Source organism: Trichomonas vaginalis, chromosome I, assembly GCF_026262505.1.
Source record: "Trichomonas vaginalis G3 chromosome I, whole genome shotgun sequence".
Classification (NCBI taxonomy): domain Eukaryota; phylum Parabasalia; order Trichomonadida; family Trichomonadidae; genus Trichomonas; species Trichomonas vaginalis.
The window spans coordinates 20118566-20141658 of NC_067203.1; the positions used below are offsets into that span (position 1 = coordinate 20118566).

The 23093-nt window shown below is 30.1% G+C and overlaps 7 protein-coding genes across 7 annotated transcripts, besides 2 other annotated features; 3 read left to right on the forward strand and 4 right to left on the reverse strand.

The window, feature by feature from the left end:
- Positions 1 to 429: 429 nt before the first annotated feature.
- Positions 430 to 1350, reverse strand: TVAGG3_1017510 (uncharacterized protein; the record flags this gene model as incomplete). The annotated part of the gene is made up of 1 exon (XM_001325105.1): positions 460 to 1338. The coding sequence occupies one exon, from the start codon at positions 1336 to 1338 to the stop codon at positions 460 to 462; it is 879 nt and encodes a 292-aa protein (XP_001325140.1).
- Positions 1351 to 3482: 2132 nt separating this feature from the next.
- Positions 3483 to 3527: a mobile genetic element.
- A 96-nt stretch (positions 3528 to 3623) lies between these two features.
- Positions 3624 to 4222: a mobile genetic element.
- A 2224-nt stretch (positions 4223 to 6446) lies between these two features.
- On the forward strand, positions 6447 to 7840 carry TVAGG3_1017540 (pyrophosphate-dependent fructose 6-phosphate 1-phosphotransferase; the record flags this gene model as incomplete). Its single annotated transcript, XM_001325104.2, has 1 exon — positions 6466 to 7746. One exon carries the CDS (start codon positions 6466 to 6468, stop codon positions 7744 to 7746), a length of 1281 nt encoding a protein of 426 aa, XP_001325139.1.
- A 529-nt stretch (positions 7841 to 8369) lies between these two features.
- Positions 8370 to 8888, forward strand: TVAGG3_1017550 (uncharacterized protein; the record flags this gene model as incomplete). The annotated part of the gene is made up of 1 exon (XM_001325103.1): positions 8370 to 8888. One exon carries the CDS (start codon positions 8370 to 8372, stop codon positions 8886 to 8888), a length of 519 nt encoding a protein of 172 aa, XP_001325138.1.
- An 817-nt stretch (positions 8889 to 9705) lies between these two features.
- Positions 9706 to 10488, reverse strand: TVAGG3_1017560 (ankyrin repeat and SOCS box-containing protein 4 family; the record flags this gene model as incomplete). Its single annotated transcript, XM_001325102.1, has 1 exon — positions 9706 to 10488. The coding sequence occupies one exon, from the start codon at positions 10486 to 10488 to the stop codon at positions 9706 to 9708; it is 783 nt and encodes a 260-aa protein (XP_001325137.1).
- Positions 10489 to 11174: 686 nt separating this feature from the next.
- On the reverse strand, positions 11175 to 12337 carry TVAGG3_1017570 (uncharacterized protein; the record flags this gene model as incomplete). The annotated part of the gene is made up of 1 exon (XM_001325101.1): positions 11198 to 12310. One exon carries the CDS (start codon positions 12308 to 12310, stop codon positions 11198 to 11200), a length of 1113 nt encoding a protein of 370 aa, XP_001325136.1.
- Positions 12338 to 14461: 2124 nt separating this feature from the next.
- TVAGG3_1017580 (proteasome regulatory particle assembly) lies at positions 14462 to 15535 on the forward strand (the record flags this gene model as incomplete). Its single annotated transcript, XM_001325100.1, has 1 exon — positions 14474 to 15535. The coding sequence occupies one exon, from the start codon at positions 14474 to 14476 to the stop codon at positions 15533 to 15535; it is 1062 nt and encodes a 353-aa protein (XP_001325135.1).
- A 4089-nt stretch (positions 15536 to 19624) lies between these two features.
- Positions 19625 to 22739, reverse strand: TVAGG3_1017590 (uncharacterized protein; the record flags this gene model as incomplete). Its single annotated transcript, XM_001325099.1, has 1 exon — positions 19955 to 22471. One exon carries the CDS (start codon positions 22469 to 22471, stop codon positions 19955 to 19957), a length of 2517 nt encoding a protein of 838 aa, XP_001325134.1.
- Between the last annotated feature and the right edge of the window lie 354 nt (positions 22740 to 23093).

Sequence of the window (23093 nt, forward strand, 5' to 3'; positions counted from 1 at the left end):
TGTTATATATATTATTTTATAAAACTATTATCTGTTTGATATTTAAAAAAAATAATTCGTGATTTTTTTTTTTCAACTTGAAGAGAAGAAAGAAACTAGTAGTATCATTAATAATGAGTGAAAACTTTCGAATGCGTCCTTGTTCATGTGATTTGTTTACCGTTGTTGCTCGGTTGTATATCTTATTTCATGAGAATATCCTTCTTCATGACTTCCAATAAAGAAACAAAGTAATGTATGAAACTTGAAAGCGTCAGTTTCCCAAAAATTTGCAATCTCAATTACAATATATTATTCAGAAGAATATGATTCAACAATTTTCCCACAAACAGCTTGCAGAGTGTTTTGATAAGAAGATCTATTGATGACATAAAATAAAATTTATATCTTTGAATAGAATTTGTAAAAAAAAATCAGAAGTAAATTATGACCGAAGATAGATTTTTACTTACATATAGATCAAAGCAGAGGTTGTGGACTATAAAAATTGTCGTTTTGGAACCCTAAATCGTAAGAAAAGATTGCATTAACAATCCAGCAAACAACCATTGATGGTGATATATCGAAAATCAAAACTTTTGTAATAATGAACCATCTGGCGATTAATGGAAGAGCACCAGTCTTATCAAATTGCGCATACCATCCAGTAATAAAATCAAATGGACTAAACATGATTATATCGTAGATACATCTAGACACTTCAAGAAAAATGAACAGTCCAATGAGGAAATTTGAGGTTCTCATACAACAAAGCTTTCCTGGTTGAATAACTGGGTATGTCATCTTCTTTATAAGTCTAAATGATGGTACCATGGCGAAAACTAAAATCATGATAGTTGTTGCCGCATGCCATAAATAATAAGTTTCGCGATCGCCTTGTAACCCGGAGTAAACGGTTATCACTACAGCTGTGGATATGAAAGTGATACTGTACAATGCAAAAAAGAGCTTGAAAAATTTATTTATCGTCTGTGTGATTCCTTGATATTGATAGAGTAAATCCATTATAATATAAATGACTATTGATACGTATATAAATAGTAAAACTTGATTAATTCCAATCCAAACGATTTGATATGATAATTGTGTATAATGAAAAGGGCAAATAGTGATAATGATTCTAAATATGACTGTGATGATCATGAAAACCCAGAATGAGAGAAAATAATCGACTTTGCATTTGTCTGTTTTCTTCCTATTCTTGAGATACAAAATTAAATAATAAACAGGAAGTATTAAAGATAAAACATGTGCAACAACAAGTGTATACATTTCATTATAATTGCATCCATATGCACTTGCAACATATTTGCATAAAATTAAATCTTTAGAGCTCATTTTTATATTTTTTGTCAATTTTATGATAGAATGAGAGTTATCCCAATTCAAAGATCGTATTTTAGAGCGCAATTCTTGGGAGTTGCCCGAAAACAGATAGATCTTGAGGATAATTCATAGATTTATCGAAATTTGATTATATTGATATCAAAATTATGAGATAAGAATAAAATTTAAATGGAAATATAAAGCTTGTAAGAATTGTATATAAACTCCTTTGTGTTAATTTTTCAAAAAAAAATCGGAAATCATCAATTTGATAATATTTTTCTAAAAATTTAATTTTATTTTCTGAATTTCTCAATTTTTTTAGAGAAATTTTATATTACAAAAAAGCGGGATTTCTCATATTATGTCTTTTTTGTTACTCAAATATAAGATTTTGAATTTTTTTCATAACAAAAAGTGTCATAAATCTATTGAAGCTGATTTTAGCTTAATAACCACTTTAGATCAAATTCCCAAATTACTCTCTTTAAATTTGATACAAGGAAAGTTATACACAGTGCTCCAAAGAGATCTTTTAAGTACAAAGCAATTTTTTTTCCTATCCGAGAGCTCCCATTTCTTGATATAGTTGCAAATCTCCATTAATTTCAAATCTAATGCAAAAATGTGCATTTTTTGAAGATTGCTCTTCTCAATTGCTTCATCTTTTTTAGAATGAAAAAAGAGTTCGTATTTTCAAACTTAAGTTCAAAGAGGATAACCATTGTAACGTAGTTTACTTTTAGTATCTTAAAGTTTCGTTACATTATCTTTTTTTTTGTCCTTATTCGCTTATTTTTTTCGTAACTAATATCAAACACCAATGATATGCTAAGTTTTTTCAACATGCAGAGCAAGCAAAAGTACTTAAGCTAACGAATAATGAAAAATGTAAAATATTCGTCTTCTTTATCGTTTAAGTTCGGTATTTTTTAATTACAAATCATGTAGGAATTCTGTTTCTTTGCATCCGATATAGAAAGCTAAATATCTAAATAAATTTGCCAATTATCCGATCTTATATCAATAATGAACTTTTATGGAATAGTTTTTCCATGTCTGATGCAATTTAGATGCATTAATATATGCTCTGTTCTCTTCATAATGAAATATTTAGATGGAGAAAAATATAGTAGTTTTGAAATAAAAAGTGACAAAATTGACCAAAACAATCACGCTAAGGGTTTCGTTTTGCGAAAAAAACGTACAATACGCAATTTCGCTAAAAAAAACATTTAGCTAGCAATTTCGACATTTGACTCCACTCAAGACGTCACTTTTTTAATTTTGCGGTATCATATTTTTGGAAAATCTTTATGAATATTATATAAAAAGTCTCTTTAATATCTATATTTCATATTTTTATCGATTTTTAAAGTTTTTGCGAAAAGTATTCAATTATTTTTGCTATTTGGTCGGGTAAATGTCAGATTTGCGACATTTTCTGATATGATATTCAGATTCTACGTTGATAATAATGCTTATAGAACCCTCTTGCTATTGTGTCAAAATTGCGAAACCGATAGCAAAAATATCTCGCAATATCAAAATTGAGATATTGAGTGAATTATGCATTATAGAGATTAAAAATCTGATTTGTGAAAACATCTCATCAGTTTCTAGCTAATTCAAAAATCTTTACTATCTTATTCGATTAAAATGAAAAGGGAATAGTTTCATTATGCTTTAAATGACAGCCTTATAATCTAATCATAGTTTTCGCTCAATATGCAGCATTTTTTTTTCGAAATCTATGGTCAATATCCTAAATACTGATTGCTTTGCATTCATATCTCTTACATTTTCTATACCCACATCACTATTCATTGCTATTCCTATCTTTTTCATTTTTGTTTGTTTCTCATAATTTCTCAAAAAACATGATAACTTGATATTTGTAAATATCATACTTTATAACGTAAATAAGAACTTGACCTATTAAGAAAAGCAGTAATGAAAAGAAAATCTGAAATTCATAAAAATTACAAGTTTCTGATGACAATTAGCTTAATTAAACCAGGTACAAGATTATATAATTGTATTTTCTATCCAATTATCCATATAATATCTTATCCAGAAAAAATAACTTTGTAATGCATGAAAATTCGGTTCACTTCATTTTTGACACTTTACATATCGGATGTATTATCTAAGAATTATATTATAAAATAATAATTTTGTGTTTTATAAGTTTATTTGTATAAATTGATTCAAAAAAATGGAAAGACAAGAAGTGGATCTGCCAAATGAAAATCAGATTTATAGTTTTAGAGAGTTACATACATGAAATATGAAAATTGAACTTTGTATACGGAATTGTTGGCTATGATGTACTGATCATGAATCAGTACATCATAGCCAACAATTCCTTCGCAAACAGCGGGAAACTTTGTCTGAATAGTTTAACATTCAGACAAAGTTTCCCGCTGTCAGAGAGGGAATGGAAGGGTAAGAGGTATATATTCATAATGTATACCTCTTACCCTTTCATTCCCTCGAGAAAGTTCAAAAACTTGGGTGCAATCAGTTCTGATTGCACCCAAGTTTTTGAACTTTGTATACGGAATTGTTGGCTATGATGTACTGATCATGAATCAGTACATCATAGCCAACAATTCCTTCGCAAACAGCGGGAAACTTTGTCTGAATAGTTTAACATTCAGACAAAGTTTCCCGCTGTCAGAGAGGGAATGGAAGGGTAAGAGGTATATATTCATAATGTATACCTCTTACCCTTTCATTCCCTCGAGAAAGTTCAAAAACTTGGGTGCAATCAGTTCTGATTGCACCCAAGTTTTTGAACTTTGTATACGGAATTGTTGGCTATGATGTACTGATCATGAATCAGTACATCATAGCCAACAATTCCTTCCCAAACAACCCGAAATTTGTCTGATTCCACACTAATTTTATTAATTTATCTAAACTTTTATCTCTTGTTCTAGATAAATTATCATCAATAATAATCTCTTGTTCTATTTCACTATTATATATATATATATTTATATGATTTGATTTAAAAAAAATAAATAAATAAATTAATAAATCATTTACTCAAATATATCAAAAGTTTTATTTTTATATATAAAGATAACTACTTTTAAAAAAAAATACCCTATATATTTTTGCCATGTAAACTTGTCACTTTTGTCAGAAGTGAAGTGAACCGAATTTTCATGCACAACACAGAAAAAATAACTTGATCAATACCAAATGATTTTTTAACTAGTAAATAAAGTATTTTCTTTACACACACATTGTATATCATAGTTTTTTTTTTTTTGGTTTCGCAAAACATCCAAAAACAAATATGCTATAAAAGTGACAATTTTAGCAAAACGAAACCCTTACGTAAATATGACAAATTACTTTGCGTGATTAAGGGTTTCGTTTTGCTAAAATTGTCACTTTTATAGCATATTTGTTTTTGGATGTTTTGCGAAACCAAAAAAAAAACTATGATATACAATGTGTGTGTAAAGAAAATACTTTATTTACTAGTTAAAAAATCATTTGGTATTGATCAAGTTATTTTTTCTGGATAAGATATTATATGGATAATTGGATAGAAAATACAATTATATAATCTTGTACCTGGTTTAATTAAGCTAATTGTCATCAGAAACTTGTAATTTTTATGAATTTCAGATTTTCTTTTCATTACTGCTTTTCTTAATAGGTCAAGTTCTTATTTACGTTATAAAGTATGATATTTACAAATATCAAGTTATCATGTTTTTTGAGAAATTATGAGAAACAAACAAAAATGAAAAAGATAGGAATAGCAATGAATAGTGATGTGGGTATAGAAAATGTAAGAGATATGAATGCAAAGCAATCAGTATTTAGGATATTGACCATAGATTTCGAAAAAAAAATGCTGCATATTGAGCGAAAACTATGATTAGATTATAAGGCTGTCATTTAAAGCATAATGAAACTATTCCCTTTTCATTTTAATCGAATAAGATAGTAAAGATTTTTGAATTAGCTAGAAACTGATGAGATGTTTTCACAAATCAGATTTTTAATCTCTATAATGCATAATTCACTCAATATCTCAATTTTGATATTGCGAGATATTTTTGCTATCGGTTTCGCAATTTTGACACAATAGCAAGAGGGTTCTATAAGCATTATTATCAACGTAGAATCTGAATATCATATCAGAAAATGTCGCAAATCTGACATTTACCCGACCAAATAGCAAAAATAATTGAATACTTTTCGCAAAAACTTTAAAAATCGATAAAAATATGAAATATAGATATTAAAGAGACTTTTTATATAATATTCATAAAGATTTTCCAAAAATATGATACCGCAAAATTAAAAAAGTGACGTCTTGAGTGGAGTCAAATGTCGAAATTGCTAGCTAAATGTTTTTTTAGCGAAATTGCGTATTGTACGTTTTTTTCGCAAAACGAAACCCTTAATTTACGTAGAATAGATTCAGAAAGTAAATACATTCCTTAATTTATTTTCCTTTCTCTTATTTTTACGATTTTGTGAATTTTCCAAATGTCAGAGTTGGATGTTGAAACCCCATTTGTTGATAGTTATACTCATTTCGATTTGTTCGTGAATTTGAACTGTTTATCCTTGATCATTGTTCAGAATTCATCCAAAGATTCTTATCGATTTTGTAATTTACCAACAATTTTAAAGCATCAGATTTTGTTTTATGGTTGAATAACAAATTCATTCCCCATCAACAAGTGAGGTCAATTTTATTCTGAAAAATGTTTTAATGAAATTTAAATCTATACAGATAATTATACAAATAATTTTTATTAATCGACCATTTGTAAACAATCTCAATTGAAAAATGGGCTAAATAGCCTCGATAGACAGAAAATGGAAATATGATATTTGATCATTTCAAGCACTAATTTCATTAAAATACCATTTATACTTTTTCTCCTTTGTATTTTAAAAAGCAATCAAAAAATTGAAAGACTTTTGCGGTTATTTTTGAAGGCATCGTTTTTAGCCAAAAAACAAATAAGAAATATCGATATATAACACATAATCTATTACACTCTCATTGAATGCCAGTTGACCACTTCAGTATACAAAATATTGAATACTTGCTGTCTGAAAAATTGAATTGAAACAGCTTGATATCACTGTTTCGAAATGAGCACTGAAGCTCCTGTTCTCGGTATCCTCTGCGGTGGTGGTCCAGCCCCAGGCCTCAATGGTGTCATCGCTGGCGCTACACTTTACGCCCTTAGACTTGGCTGGAAGGTCATCGGCTTCATGGAAGGTTTCAAGTACCTTTGCACAGGCGATGTTGATGTCGTCAAGGCCCACACAATCGACCTCACATACGATATCGTTTCTCGTATCCACTTCCAGGGTGGCACAATCATCCAAACATCCCGTGCTAACCCACGTAAGTCCCCAGAACTCCAAGAGAACGTCCGCAAGTGCCTCCGCGCTCTCAAGGTTCGTTACTTCCTTACAATCGGTGGTGATGATACAGCTTCATCCGCTGTTTCCGTCGCTTCCGGCATGAACGGCAACGAGATCTCTGTCATCTCCTGCCCAAAGACAATCGATAACGATCTTCCACTCCCAGCTGACCAGTCCACATTCGGCTTCCACACAGCTCGCTCCCTTGGTATGGAAATCATCCGCAACCTCATGGTTGACTCCAAGTCTGCCCCACGTTGGTTCCTTGTCGAAGCTATGGGCCGCTCTGCTGGTCACCTTGCTCTCGGCATGGCTGAAGCTTCTGGTGCCCACCTTTGCCTCATCCCAGAAGAATTCAAGCAGGACGAAATCGAATTCGAAGATGTTGTTGAACTCGTCGAAGCTACAATCCTTAAGCGCCTTGCTTACGGAAAGAACTACGGTGTCTGCGTTCTTGCAGAAGGCCTCGTTTCCAAGATGTCCAAGAAGGCTCTCTACAAGCTCTTCGGCAACCGCGAACCACCAACAGATCCACACGGCCACATCCTCCTCGATGATGCTGAACTCGCTCGTTCTCTCTCCGAGGAACTCCTCAAGCGCCTTGGCAACCTCGGCATCAGAATCACACCAAAGAAGATCGGTTACGAACTTCGTTGCGCTGATCCAGTCGCCTTCGATGCTGTCTACACACGTGAGCTCGGCTACGGTGCTATCGATGCCTTCCTCAACGGCCACTCCGCTGCCCTCATCGTTCGTGAGAACGGCCAGGTCAAGCCAGTCCAGTTCAAGGACCTCCTCGACCCAGCTACAGGCCGTGTCCGCACACGCCTTGTCGATGTTACATCACAGTCATTCAAGGTCGCTCGTGTCTACATGTGGCGCATGAGCAAGAAGGACTACGAGAACAAGGATCTCGTCGCCCGCGTCGCTGCTGCCGGCAAGATGACACCAGAGGCCTTCACAGAGAAGTTCGCTCACCTTACAGATGTTGTCGTCGAATAAATTAACAAACAAACTGTCAAGAAATAAATAAACATCTTACTATACACGCAAACATTTAATGTTATAAAATTTAATATTATTAATCTAAAGAAAATCATTCTATTAGAATTTGAATTAAATGATTTCCCTTTTATTTATTTAAATTAATAAATAAATATAGGCATTTCTAGTCTATATTATTTTTTTTGGAAATATGAGGCAAGAAACCAAAACTATAATATATTTCTTTCTATTCCTCTTTTTTTAGTGAGAATCAAATAAATTTATAATTAAATCTTTATTTTATAATGTTTTTGATAAATGGCTAGGTTGTATCAGAACGATTTTCAACCACAGAATTTTTTTGATAATTTTATGAAAATTCTGAAAGAAACTCTTCACCTTGGTTATTAAAAATATTTTGAATCGGAGACTAGCAAACATGTAAGAAATTATTATTAAAATAATAAAATTTTCTGATTAATAATCGTATTTTGGGATTGTGATATACATCCTATATATTTACGCACACACAAAAAAATTTATCATTTTCTATCAAATTTTCACTCGAAAGACTTTTGACGACATATTGTCAAATCTGACATAGCCACACAATTTGAAAAAAAAATCATTATTTTATAAAGATGATTCCACTGCTTGCTGTGCGAAGAAGTTTTGATTTAGGCGATCCTGAATACTTGGGATGGAGAATGAGATGCGAACGAGACTACTCGAGTAGACTCGGAAAATTAGAACGCGAGTTACCATTATTTAAACCAAAGAAGAATAATCAACTTGATGATATTGGAAGAATGATGTGGGCACAGAGATGTGAAGCAGAAATAAGAAGACTTCAAAAAGAAGGCAAATGGCTCCAATTAAGTAAACCAAAGAAGAATGATCAACTTGATGATATTGGAAGAATGATGTGCGAACAGAGATGGGAAGAAGAACGAAGAAGACTTATAAAAGAAGGAAAATGGCATCCAATATGGTTCCCACTATTTTCACACTCTAAAACAAGCCCCAAATCCACTCCAAATTATGATTATGATTTCAGCAAACAGATGGACCGAATTGCACGAAGAATGAGATTATTAAGAATGAGAAATGATCTTATTAAACAAGGTAAACCAATTCCTGCCTATCTTAGGTTTATCTAAATATCATTTCTTATAACTTTTCTGATAGTAAAAATTTCATTTACTGATCAATAATTATGACTATTTTTTTCATTAAAAAACATAATTCTTCAGGTATTTAAAAGAACTATCTCCGAAATCGATGAAAATTGGACTGTTCCAATAAGTAAAGATTTGTTTGAACCAAATGGATTCAAAAGAAGTCATGTTCAACAGATATTTGCAAGCTTATATCAGAAATACACAAAAAAGCAAGGAAAATAAACTTTGTTATTTGCTCATTTTTTATATTCTCAACTTTGTTCATATGTTTTATCATCTGATTCATTGCTAAATTTAGAACCAGCATGCATGGTATATCAAGTATATTGACATGTTATGAGTATTTCCTATATCCGCTTAAAAAATAGGATTAGCTTTATAAAATATAACTAGAATCTATAGATCAAATACAATTGTAATTATTTGTATATTGAGTTATTGTAATACCCCTATTTTTGGCTATCATAAAAGCTATTCATATATCTGGTACCATGTGAAATTAGAAACTTTATAGTTTTCTTTCTATTGTATTATAACTCAACCATCAGAGGTAAATCTTCATTAAATTTTTGTATTATTCTATAGTTTTTACTTTAATTGTAGCGATTGCTTTAATTTCACTTCTTAATGATAAACAGAACAATTTGCATACTATGAGATTAGAAAATCATGCGGATTTCTAAGAGATCTGTGAATTGGGCTGTATAATTTAAAAACGATTATATCAAAACGAAGAAATATAAGAATTGAGTCAAATTATTAGTGTTTACAATTTAATTCGCATACTCTGTTATATTTATTCATTGATATTTGCGCCATGCGAAATAAGAAGTTTGGCTATTTCTTCATCATTTTCCTGTGTGGTAAGATCAAGAGCTGTTTCTCCACAACCATTTTTTTCATTGACATTTGCACCATGTGAAAGAAGAACTTCGGCAGTTTCTCGGCAATGAAATCGTATTGTCTGATGGAGAGCAGTTTGGCCATCATTATCTTTTTCGTTGATATTTGCACCATGTGAAATAAGAAGTTCGACCATTTCTTTTTTATTAGAACCTGCTGCATGATGAAGAGCAGTTTGGCCATCATTATCTTTTTCGTTGATATCTACACCATGTGAAATAAGAAGTTCGACCATTTCTTTTTTATTAGAACCTGCTGCATGATGAAGAGCAGTTTGGCCATCATTATCTTTTTCGTTGATATCTACACCATGTGAAATAAGAAGTTCGACCATTTCTTTTTTATTACGTTTCGCTGCAAGATGAAGGGCTGTATGTCCAAATCCATCTTTGTCATTGATATTTACACCATGTGAAAGGAAATATTCGCAAAGTGATGGAATATTGAACATTGCCGAAGTAACAAAGGCTTTTTTAACATCAATGGTTTTATCAAAAACAACCAAAAATGATTCAAGATTGTTATAAAGTCCGCAATATTCAAAAATGCAATGCGCGAATTCAATCTCTACATGGTATTCATTCATCAAGAATGTAACAAAATCAATGTTGTGTGAAATAATTGCATGCTCCAGGCAAAACGGTCCTGGTTCTTCATATTTCAAACATTCACTCATTATATCTGGATTTCTTCCTAAAAATGAAAATTCTAGACATTCTGTGGTTATTTCTGAGTCGAATTTTGTTCTTAAAAACTTGAAACAATCAACAGCTAATATAGTTATATCTTTGTCAGGCGTTGAAGTGTTTTCATATTTAAATTACAGACTTTAATCTTATGATTCAATGATATTTAGTTGTAAATTGTTGTTTATAAACATGACATTTCCGATGACCTATAGATAAATAGGGTAATTGTAAAGAAATTCAATCTAGAAATGGAAATTAGCTGTAATTTGTATAATTGAAGCTATTCAGCTAAAGATTCACATCTGTTATTATTAATTTGAATTTCTATTTTATTAAGAGTTTAAATCTATGAAATCAGGTTAGAATAACTAAAGAAAAGAAAGAGATTTTTAAAATTAAATCAAAAACTAATAAAACATTTTATTAGGCTTGAGATATTATAGAGTAATACAAGAATGGACAAGCTTATCATGTTTCTTTTTGTCTGAAATGTTAAATAAAGTTTTATGAGATTTATTACGACATTATATTTGTAGATTCAAGAGATTTAATAGGAAAATATCGTAATACAATAGGACACAAATGTGCACATATATCAACCTTTCCGATGTAATTAAAAAAAAATACTGCATAATGTTGTATAATACAAACAATATTTTTTATATGCTAATTATAAAAATACAAACAATATAAATTTTATTTCTTATTGGATTTTGCGTGTACAGGTAGAACTTTTGGTGGAGGAAAGTCATCAACTTCCTCTTCAACAATTTTTGCTAATAAAATCTTTGATTTAATTCTTTCATATTCTTCCCAACTAGTTATTTGTGGTCTGTACGGATATTGAGGAATAGACCTTTCAAACTTCTCCCTCTTCTTCTTTTCGAACTCTTCTCTTTCTTTTTCTGTGATTTCGTATTGAGGATTTCGAGGAATTACTGGTGGAGAGTTTTCTTCTTTAATTTGTTTCTCAACTTTGCTTATCTTGGTCTGGCCGCGTTTCTTATACATCTGAACTCTATCATCAAGCTTTGTATCTCTATATTTAGACTTGTTTATGATGTTTTGGGATGTTGATGAAGTGTATTTTTCTAATTTAGGTTCTGGAGGTGGAACATAAGGTTTTCGGGCGGTGGGAGGTCTTTCGCTTTGCAGTTCTTCTTTTGTCATTAATAATCTTTCTAAATTATAGCCAGTTGTTGGTGATTTCGGTGATTTTGGCCGAATTTCGTCTTCATCATCAGATTTTGTAGTAGTGTTCTTACGGTTTGCTAAGTAAAAGCTTGTCTGAACTTTAACTAGTTTATGGTATTTAGATTTTTTAGTCCCATGAAAAGAATCTATTATTGATTGTTTTGCTGCTTCATTATCGAATAAACCATCACCAACTTTCCAGTTTAAAACTTCATTTCTGATGGCAGATCTGTCTAAAAGTCTTTCTTTTGGTCCAATAATTTGAATTTTACGAAAAGACTCTGTAAGATGATTTATATCAACAAATTCTTCATCACCAAAAGCATCATTAACCAAATCATATATTTTTGAATTAACTAATTGAACAGATGAACCAACACATGATGTATTATGAAAAGAATCTGATTTTTCTAGTGAATTTGATGATCTGATCGACATATTAAAAAGCCTTTTCGAAGAATTTTTATTATTTTGAAGTGCTTTAGGCTTCCAAGACTTAGATGTTGAAATTAATAAAGAAGGAGTAGATAAAGAAACACTAGTCTCGTTGTTTTCAATAGGACTGATACTAAGAACTTCTTCTGAATCTAGTTGTGTTGTTTCTGTATTACTCATATATAATTTTTTTGTGCTCAAAAGACGTTAATTTTCAATAAATAAAAAGTGACACAAAGTATTTCATTATCTAGAAAAGTGACAAAGGGAATTTCCCTTTTTCATTCAAAATGAAAATTAGTTTGAATTTAAGAAAATGGAGTTCAAAGCTAGTAGCGAGACCATTGATAAACAGTTCTTAGAAAGCTATCACGCATCTGAACTTAAAATGAGTATTGATACACTATTTATTGAATTTTCCGAATTGTGTAACGCATTTGTTCAGTCCACAGAGTCATTTAATGATGAAAGTATTGATGTTATCAAAGAAATTTGCTTCTTTATTGTTAATCATAAAAATAATTTTATTAACAATCATACAGCGATCAGAGTCATTGAAGAATCAAATATATTGTCAGAGATATTGCTAATCTTACAAAATATCGATTCTATTCACAATGAAATTTTGATATTATATTGTTCAAAGTTTTTATCAATAATTTCAACGATTACACGTGTAACAAAAGACATCTTTAATGATATACCATTGATTCAGCAGCTTTACACTGAGATATTATACATTTTCATAGAAAATGGAAAATTTTCGTTTGAAAAACAGTTTTATTATGACATTTCAAAGTTTTTAGATTCATTTATTGAATACATACCTGTATTAGATTCAATTTCCACAAAATTTGGCAATTCTTCATTGAATTTTCTCATTTCTTTGAAAAACTCATTTATCAGGCATTTCCCTACAACAAGACACATGTTTACAAGCTATATATCATTGATATTCTTAAAATATCCAAATTTCTTTAAAAAAGAAGAAATATTTTTTATTTTAGATTTAATTGTCATAAATTCTGATGAAAACACAATTAATTGTACGACAAACTTATTTATTAGGATAATAGAAATATATCCCGAGATATCTCCAAAGATTTTGATGATTATTGAAAAATATTTTTTAAATTTCAATGAAATGAGTTACAAATCTATCAATTGTGTATTCACTATCATGAAATATATTGTTGATATCGTTGATCCACATGAAATTTTGAAATTTTATGAATCAAATTTTAATTTTTTGAAAGAAATGAGAGAAATGATTAAAATCAATGAAGTATCAAGCAGCATAATAGAATTTCTAACACAGACAGTATCAAAAATTGTTGTTTATGGTTCAAATGAGATTTCATTATTTGATTTCATTTTAAAAACGATAAAAGTGTCATTACGATCATTTTTGATTGATATTATTGATAGTTATGATGTTTATCCGATGAAAACAAAAGTTTCCTTTTTAATTTTCTGTAATTTTTTGTCAAAAAACTCATTTGAATGTTCCAAACTAATTTTTGAGCTTTTGGATGTAGAGAACGCTATAGAGATGATGGATGACTCTCTTGAAACCTGTTTGGAATTGATTATTAATTCAATAATTGTTTCGAAATTAATTCCTTCAGAAAAATATGAAGAAACGGTTGAAAAAATAAGAGAAAATGATATTAGTGATGACTTGGAATGTTTGTCAATTAACAAAGATAGGATTGGAGAATTATCTAAAGTAATTTTGTTCGAAATTTAAAAATTTGTACGTCTGACTCTCAAAAATTGAGAGAATTGAGATGTTTACACGTGAAAAATAAAAAAATCTTTTTGAAAAATTAAAAATTTTACTTTAGAGATTTTATTGCTTGAGGAGTTCTTCAAGTTTTCTTTGTTGCTCCAGCTGACGCATCCTATCATAAAAGGCCATAATCTCATACTGTCTCAATCCTGGGATGATATTAACATACCATTAATATATAAACGAGACGAATTATTTTTGAAATTTTTCAAAATATCCAAATTTTACAATAAAACCTAAGTTATAGTATAATCGACTAAATACCAAATTGATTTTATAATATAACTAAGAATATAATATTTGATAATAAAAAATAATGAAGTATCTGCTCTATTTTTCGAATTTTCAAGTTAATGATATTTTTAATGCTTTGTTATTGTGCTTGGTTGCATAATTAAGAGGGATTTGCCCATCTATGTCAAAAATTGAGATGTTAACTTTAGAGATGCTGTTGCTTGAGAAGTTTTTTAAGTTTTCTTGGTTGCTCCAGATGATGAATCCTATTTCAATTCTTTGATGCAATTTATAATTAGTCAAAAAAAAAATTAAAAATGAGTTCTGACTATGCAAAGCCATATTCGGACTTTATTGGAGCATTTGAAAAGCTTTTTCGTATAAAATCCAATGAATCTGTTGAAGACATGTGCAATATCATCACTAATGTTTTGATTTCAAAATATCAAATTACCAAAAGCCAACTCACAGATATCATTTTAAAAGCTATTGAATATAACTATGCTTCAGGAGAAAATTATATAAAAATTCTCAACAATATTGGCTTTGAAAATAAGAATCTTCCAGAATTAACATCCCCATTGGAGAGTTCAGTCGAATATATTGTTATGCATGATCAAATTGATAAATTTAAGGAATATATTTCACAAAGAGAACTTAAAAATGATATATTTTTAGAAATTCCTCAATTTCATAAAGAGTCTCCACTTTGTTTATCATTAATTGAAACATGCGCATATTTTGGATCTGTTAACATTTTCTTTTTCTTAATTTCAAACCAAAAGTATACGATATCAGAAAAATGTCTTCGATGCTCATTAATTGGTAGAAATGCTGACATTATCAACGAATGTTTAAAGGAAAATATGATAAACAAAGATTGTCTCAAAGACATTGTATGTTCACATAACAACGAAATGCTTGAATATGTTTTAGAAAGAAATATTTTTACATATAAAGATTTCGATGAAAAAAACTCCCATAAAACAGCTATTTACGAAGATATTATCAAATACCAAAACCTGAAAGCTGTATTTCTTCTTTTCGAAAGAGAGAAAAATTTCATAGTTCCATGGTGTGCTGCATTTCCTCAAACAATAGATATTCTCAAAAATGAAAAACTTCCTGATAAAATTGATTTTAAGAAAAGAAATATTCTTCAATATGCATGCATGTCACAAAATTCCGATATCTTCAAACTTTTATTTAACTCAACTGATAAAATTGATGTAAATTATCATGATTTAAATAAAAAGACTGCTCTTCATTATGCCGCAATGTATAATAATATAGAAGCAGCAAGAATTCTTATTTCTCATAGTGCTGATGTCAACGCTAAAAATATTCAAATTCATTTCATATCAATCATTATTATATGATATCCTTTTTCATTTCTTGTCAATTATTATTATATGAAATATATTTTGTAATATTGAATCTCCACTTTCTATTGCTATTAAAAAAGATTCGATTGATATTGTTAAATTCTTGATTGAACATGGTGCTGATGTCAACGCTAAAAATATTCAAATTCATTTCATATCAATCATTATTATATGATATCCTTTTTCATTTCACATTAATCATTATTATATTGGATTCCCTTTCATTTCATATCAATCATTATTATATAACTTTCTTTTTCATTTCACATCAATCATTATTATATAGAATTCTCTTTCATTTCATATTAATCATTATTATATGAAATATATTTTGTAATATTGAATCTCCACTTTCTATTGCTATTAAAAAAGATTCGATTGATATTGTTAAATTATTAGTCGAACATGGTGCTGATGTCAACGCTAAAAATATTCAAATTCATTTCATATCAATCATTATTATATAACTTTCTTTTTCATTTCATATCAATCATTATTATATAGAATTCTCTTTCATTTCATATCAATCATTATTATATAACTTTCTTTTTCATTTCACATCAATCATTATTATATAGAATTCTCTTTCATTTCATATCAATCATTATTATATAACTTTCTTTTTCATTTCACATCAATCATTATTATATAGAATTCTCTTTCATTTCATATCAATCATTATTATATGAAATATATTTTGTAATATTGAATCTCCACTTTCTATTGCTATTAAAAAAGATTCGATTGATATTGTTAAATTATTAGTCGAACATGGTGCTGATGTCAACGCTAAAAATATTCAAATTCATTTCATATCAATCATTATTATATAGAATTCTCTTTCATTTCACATCAAACATTATTATATTGGATTCCCTTTCATTTCATATCAATCATTATTATATAGAATTCTCTTTCATTTCACATCAAACATTATTATATAGAATTCTCTTTCATTTCATATTAATCATTATTATATGAAATATATTTTGTAATATTGAATCTCCACTTTCTATTGCTATTAAAAAAGATTCGATTGATATTGTTAAATTCTTGATTGAACATGGTGCTGATGTCAACGCTAAAAATATTCAAATTCATTTCATATCAATCATTATTATATAACTTTCTTTTTCATTTCATATCAATCATTATTATATAGAATTCTCTTTCATTTCATATCAATCATTATTATATAGAATTCTCTTTCATTTCACATCAAACATTATTATATTGGATTCCCTTTCATTTCATATCAATCATTATTATATAACTTTCTTTTTCATTTCATATCAATCATTATTATATGATATCCTTTTTCATTTCACATTAATCATTATTATATAGAATTCTCTTTCATTTCATATCAATCATTATTATATGAAATATATTTTGTAATATTGAATCTCCACTTTCTATTGCTATTAAAAAAGATTCGATTGATATTGTTAAATTATTAGTCGAACATGGTGCTGATGTCAACGCTAAAAATATTCAAATTCATTTCATATCAATCATTATTATATAGAATTCTCTTTCATTTCACATCAAACATTATTATATTGGATTCCCTTTCATTTCATATCAATCATTATTATATAGAATTCTCTTTCATTTCACATCAAACATTATTATATTGGATTCCCTTTCATTTCATATCAATCATTATTATATAACTTTCTTTTTCATTTCATATCAATCATTATTATATGATATCCTTTTTCATTTCACATTAATCATTATTATATAGAATTCTCTTTCATTTCATATCAATCATTATTATATGAAATATATTTTGTAATATTGAATCTCCACTTTCTATTGCTATTAAAAAAGATTCGATTGATATTGTTAAATTATTAGTCGAACATGGTGCTGATGTCAACGCTAAAAATATTCAAATTCATTTCATATCAATCATTATTATATAGAATTCTCTTTCATTTCACATCAAACATTATTATATTGGATTCCCTTTCATTTCATATCAATCATTATTATATAGAATTCTCTTTCATTTCACATCAAACATTATTATATTGGATTCCCTTTCATTTCATATCAATCATTATTATATAACTTTCTTTTTCATTTCATATCAATCATTATTATATGATATCCTTTTTCATTTCACATTAATCATTATTATATAGAATTCTCTTTCATTTCATATCAATCATTATTATATGAAATATATTTTGTAATATTGAATCTCCACTTTCTATTGCTATTAAAAAAGATTCGATTGATATTGTTAAATTATTAGTCGAACATGGTGCTGATGTCAACGCTAAAAATATTCAAATTCATTTCATATCAATCATTATTATATAGAATTCTCTTTCATTTCACATCAAACATTATTATATTGGATTCCCTTTCATTTCATATCAATCATTATTATATAACTTTCTTTTTCATTTCATATCAATCATTATTATATGATATCCTTTTTCATTTCATATCAATCATTATTATATAACTTTCTTTTTCATTTCATATCAATCATTATTATATGATATCCTTTTTCATTTCACATTAATCATTATTATATAACTTTCTTTTTCATTTCATATCAATCATTATTATATGATATCCTTTTTCATTTCACATTAATCATTATTATATAGAATTCTCTTTCATTTCATATCAATCATTATTAATTAGTATTCTTTTTCATTTCATCTTAATCATTATTATATAGTTTTCTCTTACATTTTATTTCTATCATTATTTTATGTGATATATTTTTTAATATTGAATGTCCACTTTCTATTGCTATTAAGAAAAATTCGAATGATGTTATTAAATTCTTAGTTGATCATGGTGCTACTACAGGATCTATTTCTAATATATGACATAAAATACTATATATTTCTTGCTTATCTATTTTCTCCTCTCGTATTTGATAATTTTCTTCCTGCAATTGGTAAACTCACGACTAATTGAAAACAAGATTTATATACATATATTATTTGCATTTTTCATTTCTCACTTTGATTGATATAACATATTAATCGTACCATCATTCGAATACCAAAAATTCGAGAAAAATTTTAAATAAAGTATGCCATGCCAAACTCTAATGTTGAGAAAAGAAATGAAATCATAATATTTATTTCGAACAAAATCAAATTTTCATCCATAAGAATATTGAAGCAATAAAATTTAGCTATTTGAGTATATGAAAATTGTATATTTATAGAATTTGGGAAATTTTCAAATTGCCGAGAATATGAGAGTATAAAAATGGAAGATATGTATACTTTTTGATATAATTAGAATTTACTTAGAAATGCAATATGAATAGAAGTGTGGTGTTGAGAGAAATTATCATATGAAGAAGTGAAAAAGAAAGAATTGGAGATAAGGAACAAAGTTTTCAATTAGATGTTGATTGTCAACAAAGTACTCTAAAGACTGAAGTAAGTTTTCAATTTTTAGAAAGGGGCTGATATCAAAATTGAATCAAAAAAAGTGCATTTATCTCAACATATGAGAATTGAAAATAAAATTAGTTGTGTAAAACTTTTATTCTAATTATTGAAATTTGGTATTTAATAATAATTAGAATAATGGAAGAGTAGGTACAAATATAATTAAACTTTGAATTAAGACATTACGGCTGGAAACTGCTACCACCTGGTTTGTTCTCCAATGGTAATTATCAGAATCCAGTGAGATGGTAGTGTAATTGGTCTTAGTTTTGAAGTTGCTCACAAATTGCATCTCGACACTTTTTAACAAGCGGCAAATGTTTTCTGTAAAATAACTTGTACCAAGATATCATTCTTGGAGTATCAGACCATGCCATGGAAAAGCCAGGAACTAGATAGGTCCGCAAGTTCGAAAAATGTGAAGCTTCATATATCAATCAAATAAAAACCTTATTATATTTATCCTATTAATAAATGTTTCAATATCATTAATACTTTACTACAAATGAAGTTATGAACAATACTCGAAATAGCGCCACCTCACCTTCCGGCACCTTAAGAGTCACCGCATTAGTTTACAAAAAAAAAATACGTTATTTGTATCCTGAGTTTTCTTCTAGAGATCTTTTTTAGATTTTGATACAATAAAAAGATAGAATATGATCAATGTATGCTACAATTAAGTTTATTTATAAAAATATCAATTCTTTCATTGAGAAAAAGTATATTTAAGTCCAAAAAATTGAATAGTTGTAAACTAAGAGAGTGAGCCCTTAAGAGTCACCTCTACCCGCCGCTATTACGGGCGTGAAATATCAATATTGTTCCAATTTTTTATGGCTATTTTCCACTTTGCATTAGATTTTAGATACTCAGATATAGTCAGAGTACTTTTATATAGGATAGTGATAGTATGCTTTGGAGCCATAATTGCTTTGGAGAATAAGTGAAGTACTTTAAAAAAAAATTCAAATTTTTATTTCCAGGAATCATCAATGCGTCTATCCCATTGTTTGCATTGATCAACAAGGAGTGAAACTGCTTGAGGGAATATTCCGATCAAGTTTACTTCTTGTTTAGAGAACAAAGACTCAATGACTAAATCACTGAGTAAGAAATGTTGAATGAACTTTCCAATCAAGTAAACGTGTTTTGTTTTTGCTGAAGCGAGCACCCAAAGTATACAAGAATTGAAGTCAAGTTCAGGGCAAGTTGCGACTAATGTCTTTGCGATGTCAGAGACTTCCATTGCGTAGTGCAAAATGATGGAAACACCAGAGTTCTCTCTAATGTGGCCCAACATATCAGCAGCTCTTTCCAAGTAGTGCAGTCTTTGTCTGAGGAAATCTCCGCCTTGAGACAAACTCTGTTCGATTATTTCTGCGTTGTGAGTCTCAAGAATCTTGTTGATGATGACGGAGTGTTTCCAAACTAACTGGTCAGTCAATGTGTACTTCCTAAACGTGATGTGATCAGTAAGTTTGAAGAACAAAATCCTGCAAATTTGCTTGATTTTGTGCTCATCGATGTTCCATGCTTTCAAAATCGATGTCGCTTCATCAGTAATCTTCGCTGCTTGTTTCCTGAACAATTCGTTGTTCGAAACGAATTCGTGGGCTCTCAACATCGCTTCTCTGTAGCTTTGGCACAGTTCGCCATTAACTAATTGATCAGCGACTTGTAGCAATAAGTGGGATTGAACATTCAAGCGAATTTCATTCACTGTTTTCATTGAACTCGAAATGATGTCGTGTTGTGAATGTAAACTTGATGTTCTGTCTGTAGCTCGAAATCCCCATGCAGCGCGACTCTCCTGAACTTGTATTACACGCTTGACAAGTCCTTCGTCATCGTTGACATTGTTAAGAGCGTAATCAAACACACTGTCCGCTTTGAGGATTTGATTTTGCTTCAGGAAAAGTGGAGCAATGACTCTCATCGATTCTAAAAATGATTTGAGGGATGGAGGCTTCATCGCGTTGATGCAGTTCTGGAAATCAGGTAATCCGCAAATGATATCGCACAACTGGTCGGCGTATGGATCATTTCTCTTCTCAGAAACAACTGATTCAGGCGAGAAAAGTGAAACAGAAACGAGATTTTTCGCTGCATCGGAAATCTCTTTTTGACGGGTGATTGCGATTCTGAAGTGCTCCTCCGCCTCTGGTGTCTTCTCAGGGATGTCGCCAAGCCTCTGAAGAATCTTCTCGAGCTCTGGATCTTCGAGATTCTTAACACTGGCCGCTGCTTCATGCATTAGAATTACATCGGATCCTGTGATCAAAACTTCCTTCGGGAAGCTTGGATTTGTTGCGAGAAGTTCGGTTTCGCTGATCCACAGTGATGTTCCTGTGAAAGGAGCTGCGAAAACATCAAAGAACTTGTCGAGATCGATGGCAATGTAGTGTTCATCTAATGCAAGCAGTTTAGTCAGGTGGTTGATGGATGTGGATGGAAGGGAACTGATGAACTTGGACCTGAAGACGTCGGCAATGTCCTTGGCTGGTTGCCAGTCCTTGTGGCCGGGATGCCATGGTAATAATCCAAGAACAGCGGTGTTCTCGAGAGCTCTGTTGACGAAGGACTCGAAGAAAAGTATGCTTAGATTGGCACCACGACGCTTGGCGTGCTCTAAAAGAGTAAATAATCCTCTTGGAAGTAATTCGTGGCATTTAAGCATAGAATCGTAAAGCATGTGAGCGTATCTTGCAATCTCTTTCCAATAATCCATAGGAGCAATAACTGTTGTGGCTGTAACTTCGAAATTCGAACGTTGGTAGTATAATTGAGATAAAGATTGAAGTTTGATGATGATTGGAGCAAGAGCGGATTGAAGGAATGACATGGATGCACCGTTGAATAAGTAGGCTGTGAGAAATGTGGCAAATGGTTGTTGGAAAGCAACAGCGGCTTCTGTTGTAGCGAGAGAGAACTTTAAAAGCCTTGGAGGATTAGGAATCACTTCAACATGGGTGTTATCGGGGTTCTTGTATTGGAGATCTGACATAAAACATAAGGTTTGAACAAGCATTGAGTCTTCTTCAACACACCATCCTTGCTGGAACATTGTAAGGAACAATGAATATGCAATAGTGTATGATTTGTTTGGATTTCTCTTACAATAATCATAAAAGATTTTAGCTAAGACTTGTGGATGGCGGCGAAGATATGCTATGAAAAATATGTAGTGATTCAATCTGTTTGGATCAATAAATGTTGGAACGTAGCCTAAATTGGAAAATTTGAGTCCCTGAAAAGCTTGGGAGCTTACAATTTGATTAACATTGTACATTTTCGGATTAACAATACGTGATCTAACAAGAGACAACAAGTGAAGTTGGCATATTAAATCTGTTGAAAATCCAAGCATTTCGTTGGTGAGTTCTTCTTGTTTAGCTTGCTGTGCATGAAGTAATTGATCTGTTCTGACAAGTTCTCTCTGTTGAGAGGCTAGCTCTGCTAAGAGTTCTTGCGTTTTCTCTGCAGAGCTCATTTTTTTTATAACTTTTTTTTTCTCCAAACTTCATATCATTGGATAAATCTATTTTCGAACTTTAAGAAGTGTCATTGCTATTTCCCTAACAGATTCTAAATACTATGCCGTATAGTATGTGCTGTTGTAGTCAGATATCACTTGGCAGCCAGGAATAATAACAAGCAACAATAAAATTCTTTATTTCAAATGGTGCAGATATCAAAGCTAAGGACAAAGATGTGTAAATCCTTGTTCACATATCTGTCATGAAGAATTGCAAAGAAATAACAATAATCCTTATGATTAAACTAAATGTTTTATAAATGATTAAGCAAACTGTTTTATAAAAAGCATCACAATGATACTAGCAAAAAAAGAGAGAAAAGAGAAAGAGGAGGGGAAATCAAAAGGACAAAGAAATAATTTTGGGATTATTTCATACTGAACAGCTTGAACTTTGTGCTATTAATTTCTGGCGGCGTCTACACGCTCGAAGTTCTAGTGTCACTGCCGGAGGCCCTATCATTTCACAAGATTATTTTTTTCCTTTTTGACTTTTTCCAGATTTTGCGTTTATCAACCAGAAACAGCCACCTTAGATATAAGATATGGGTGCCGATCAACATTAGAAAAATGAATA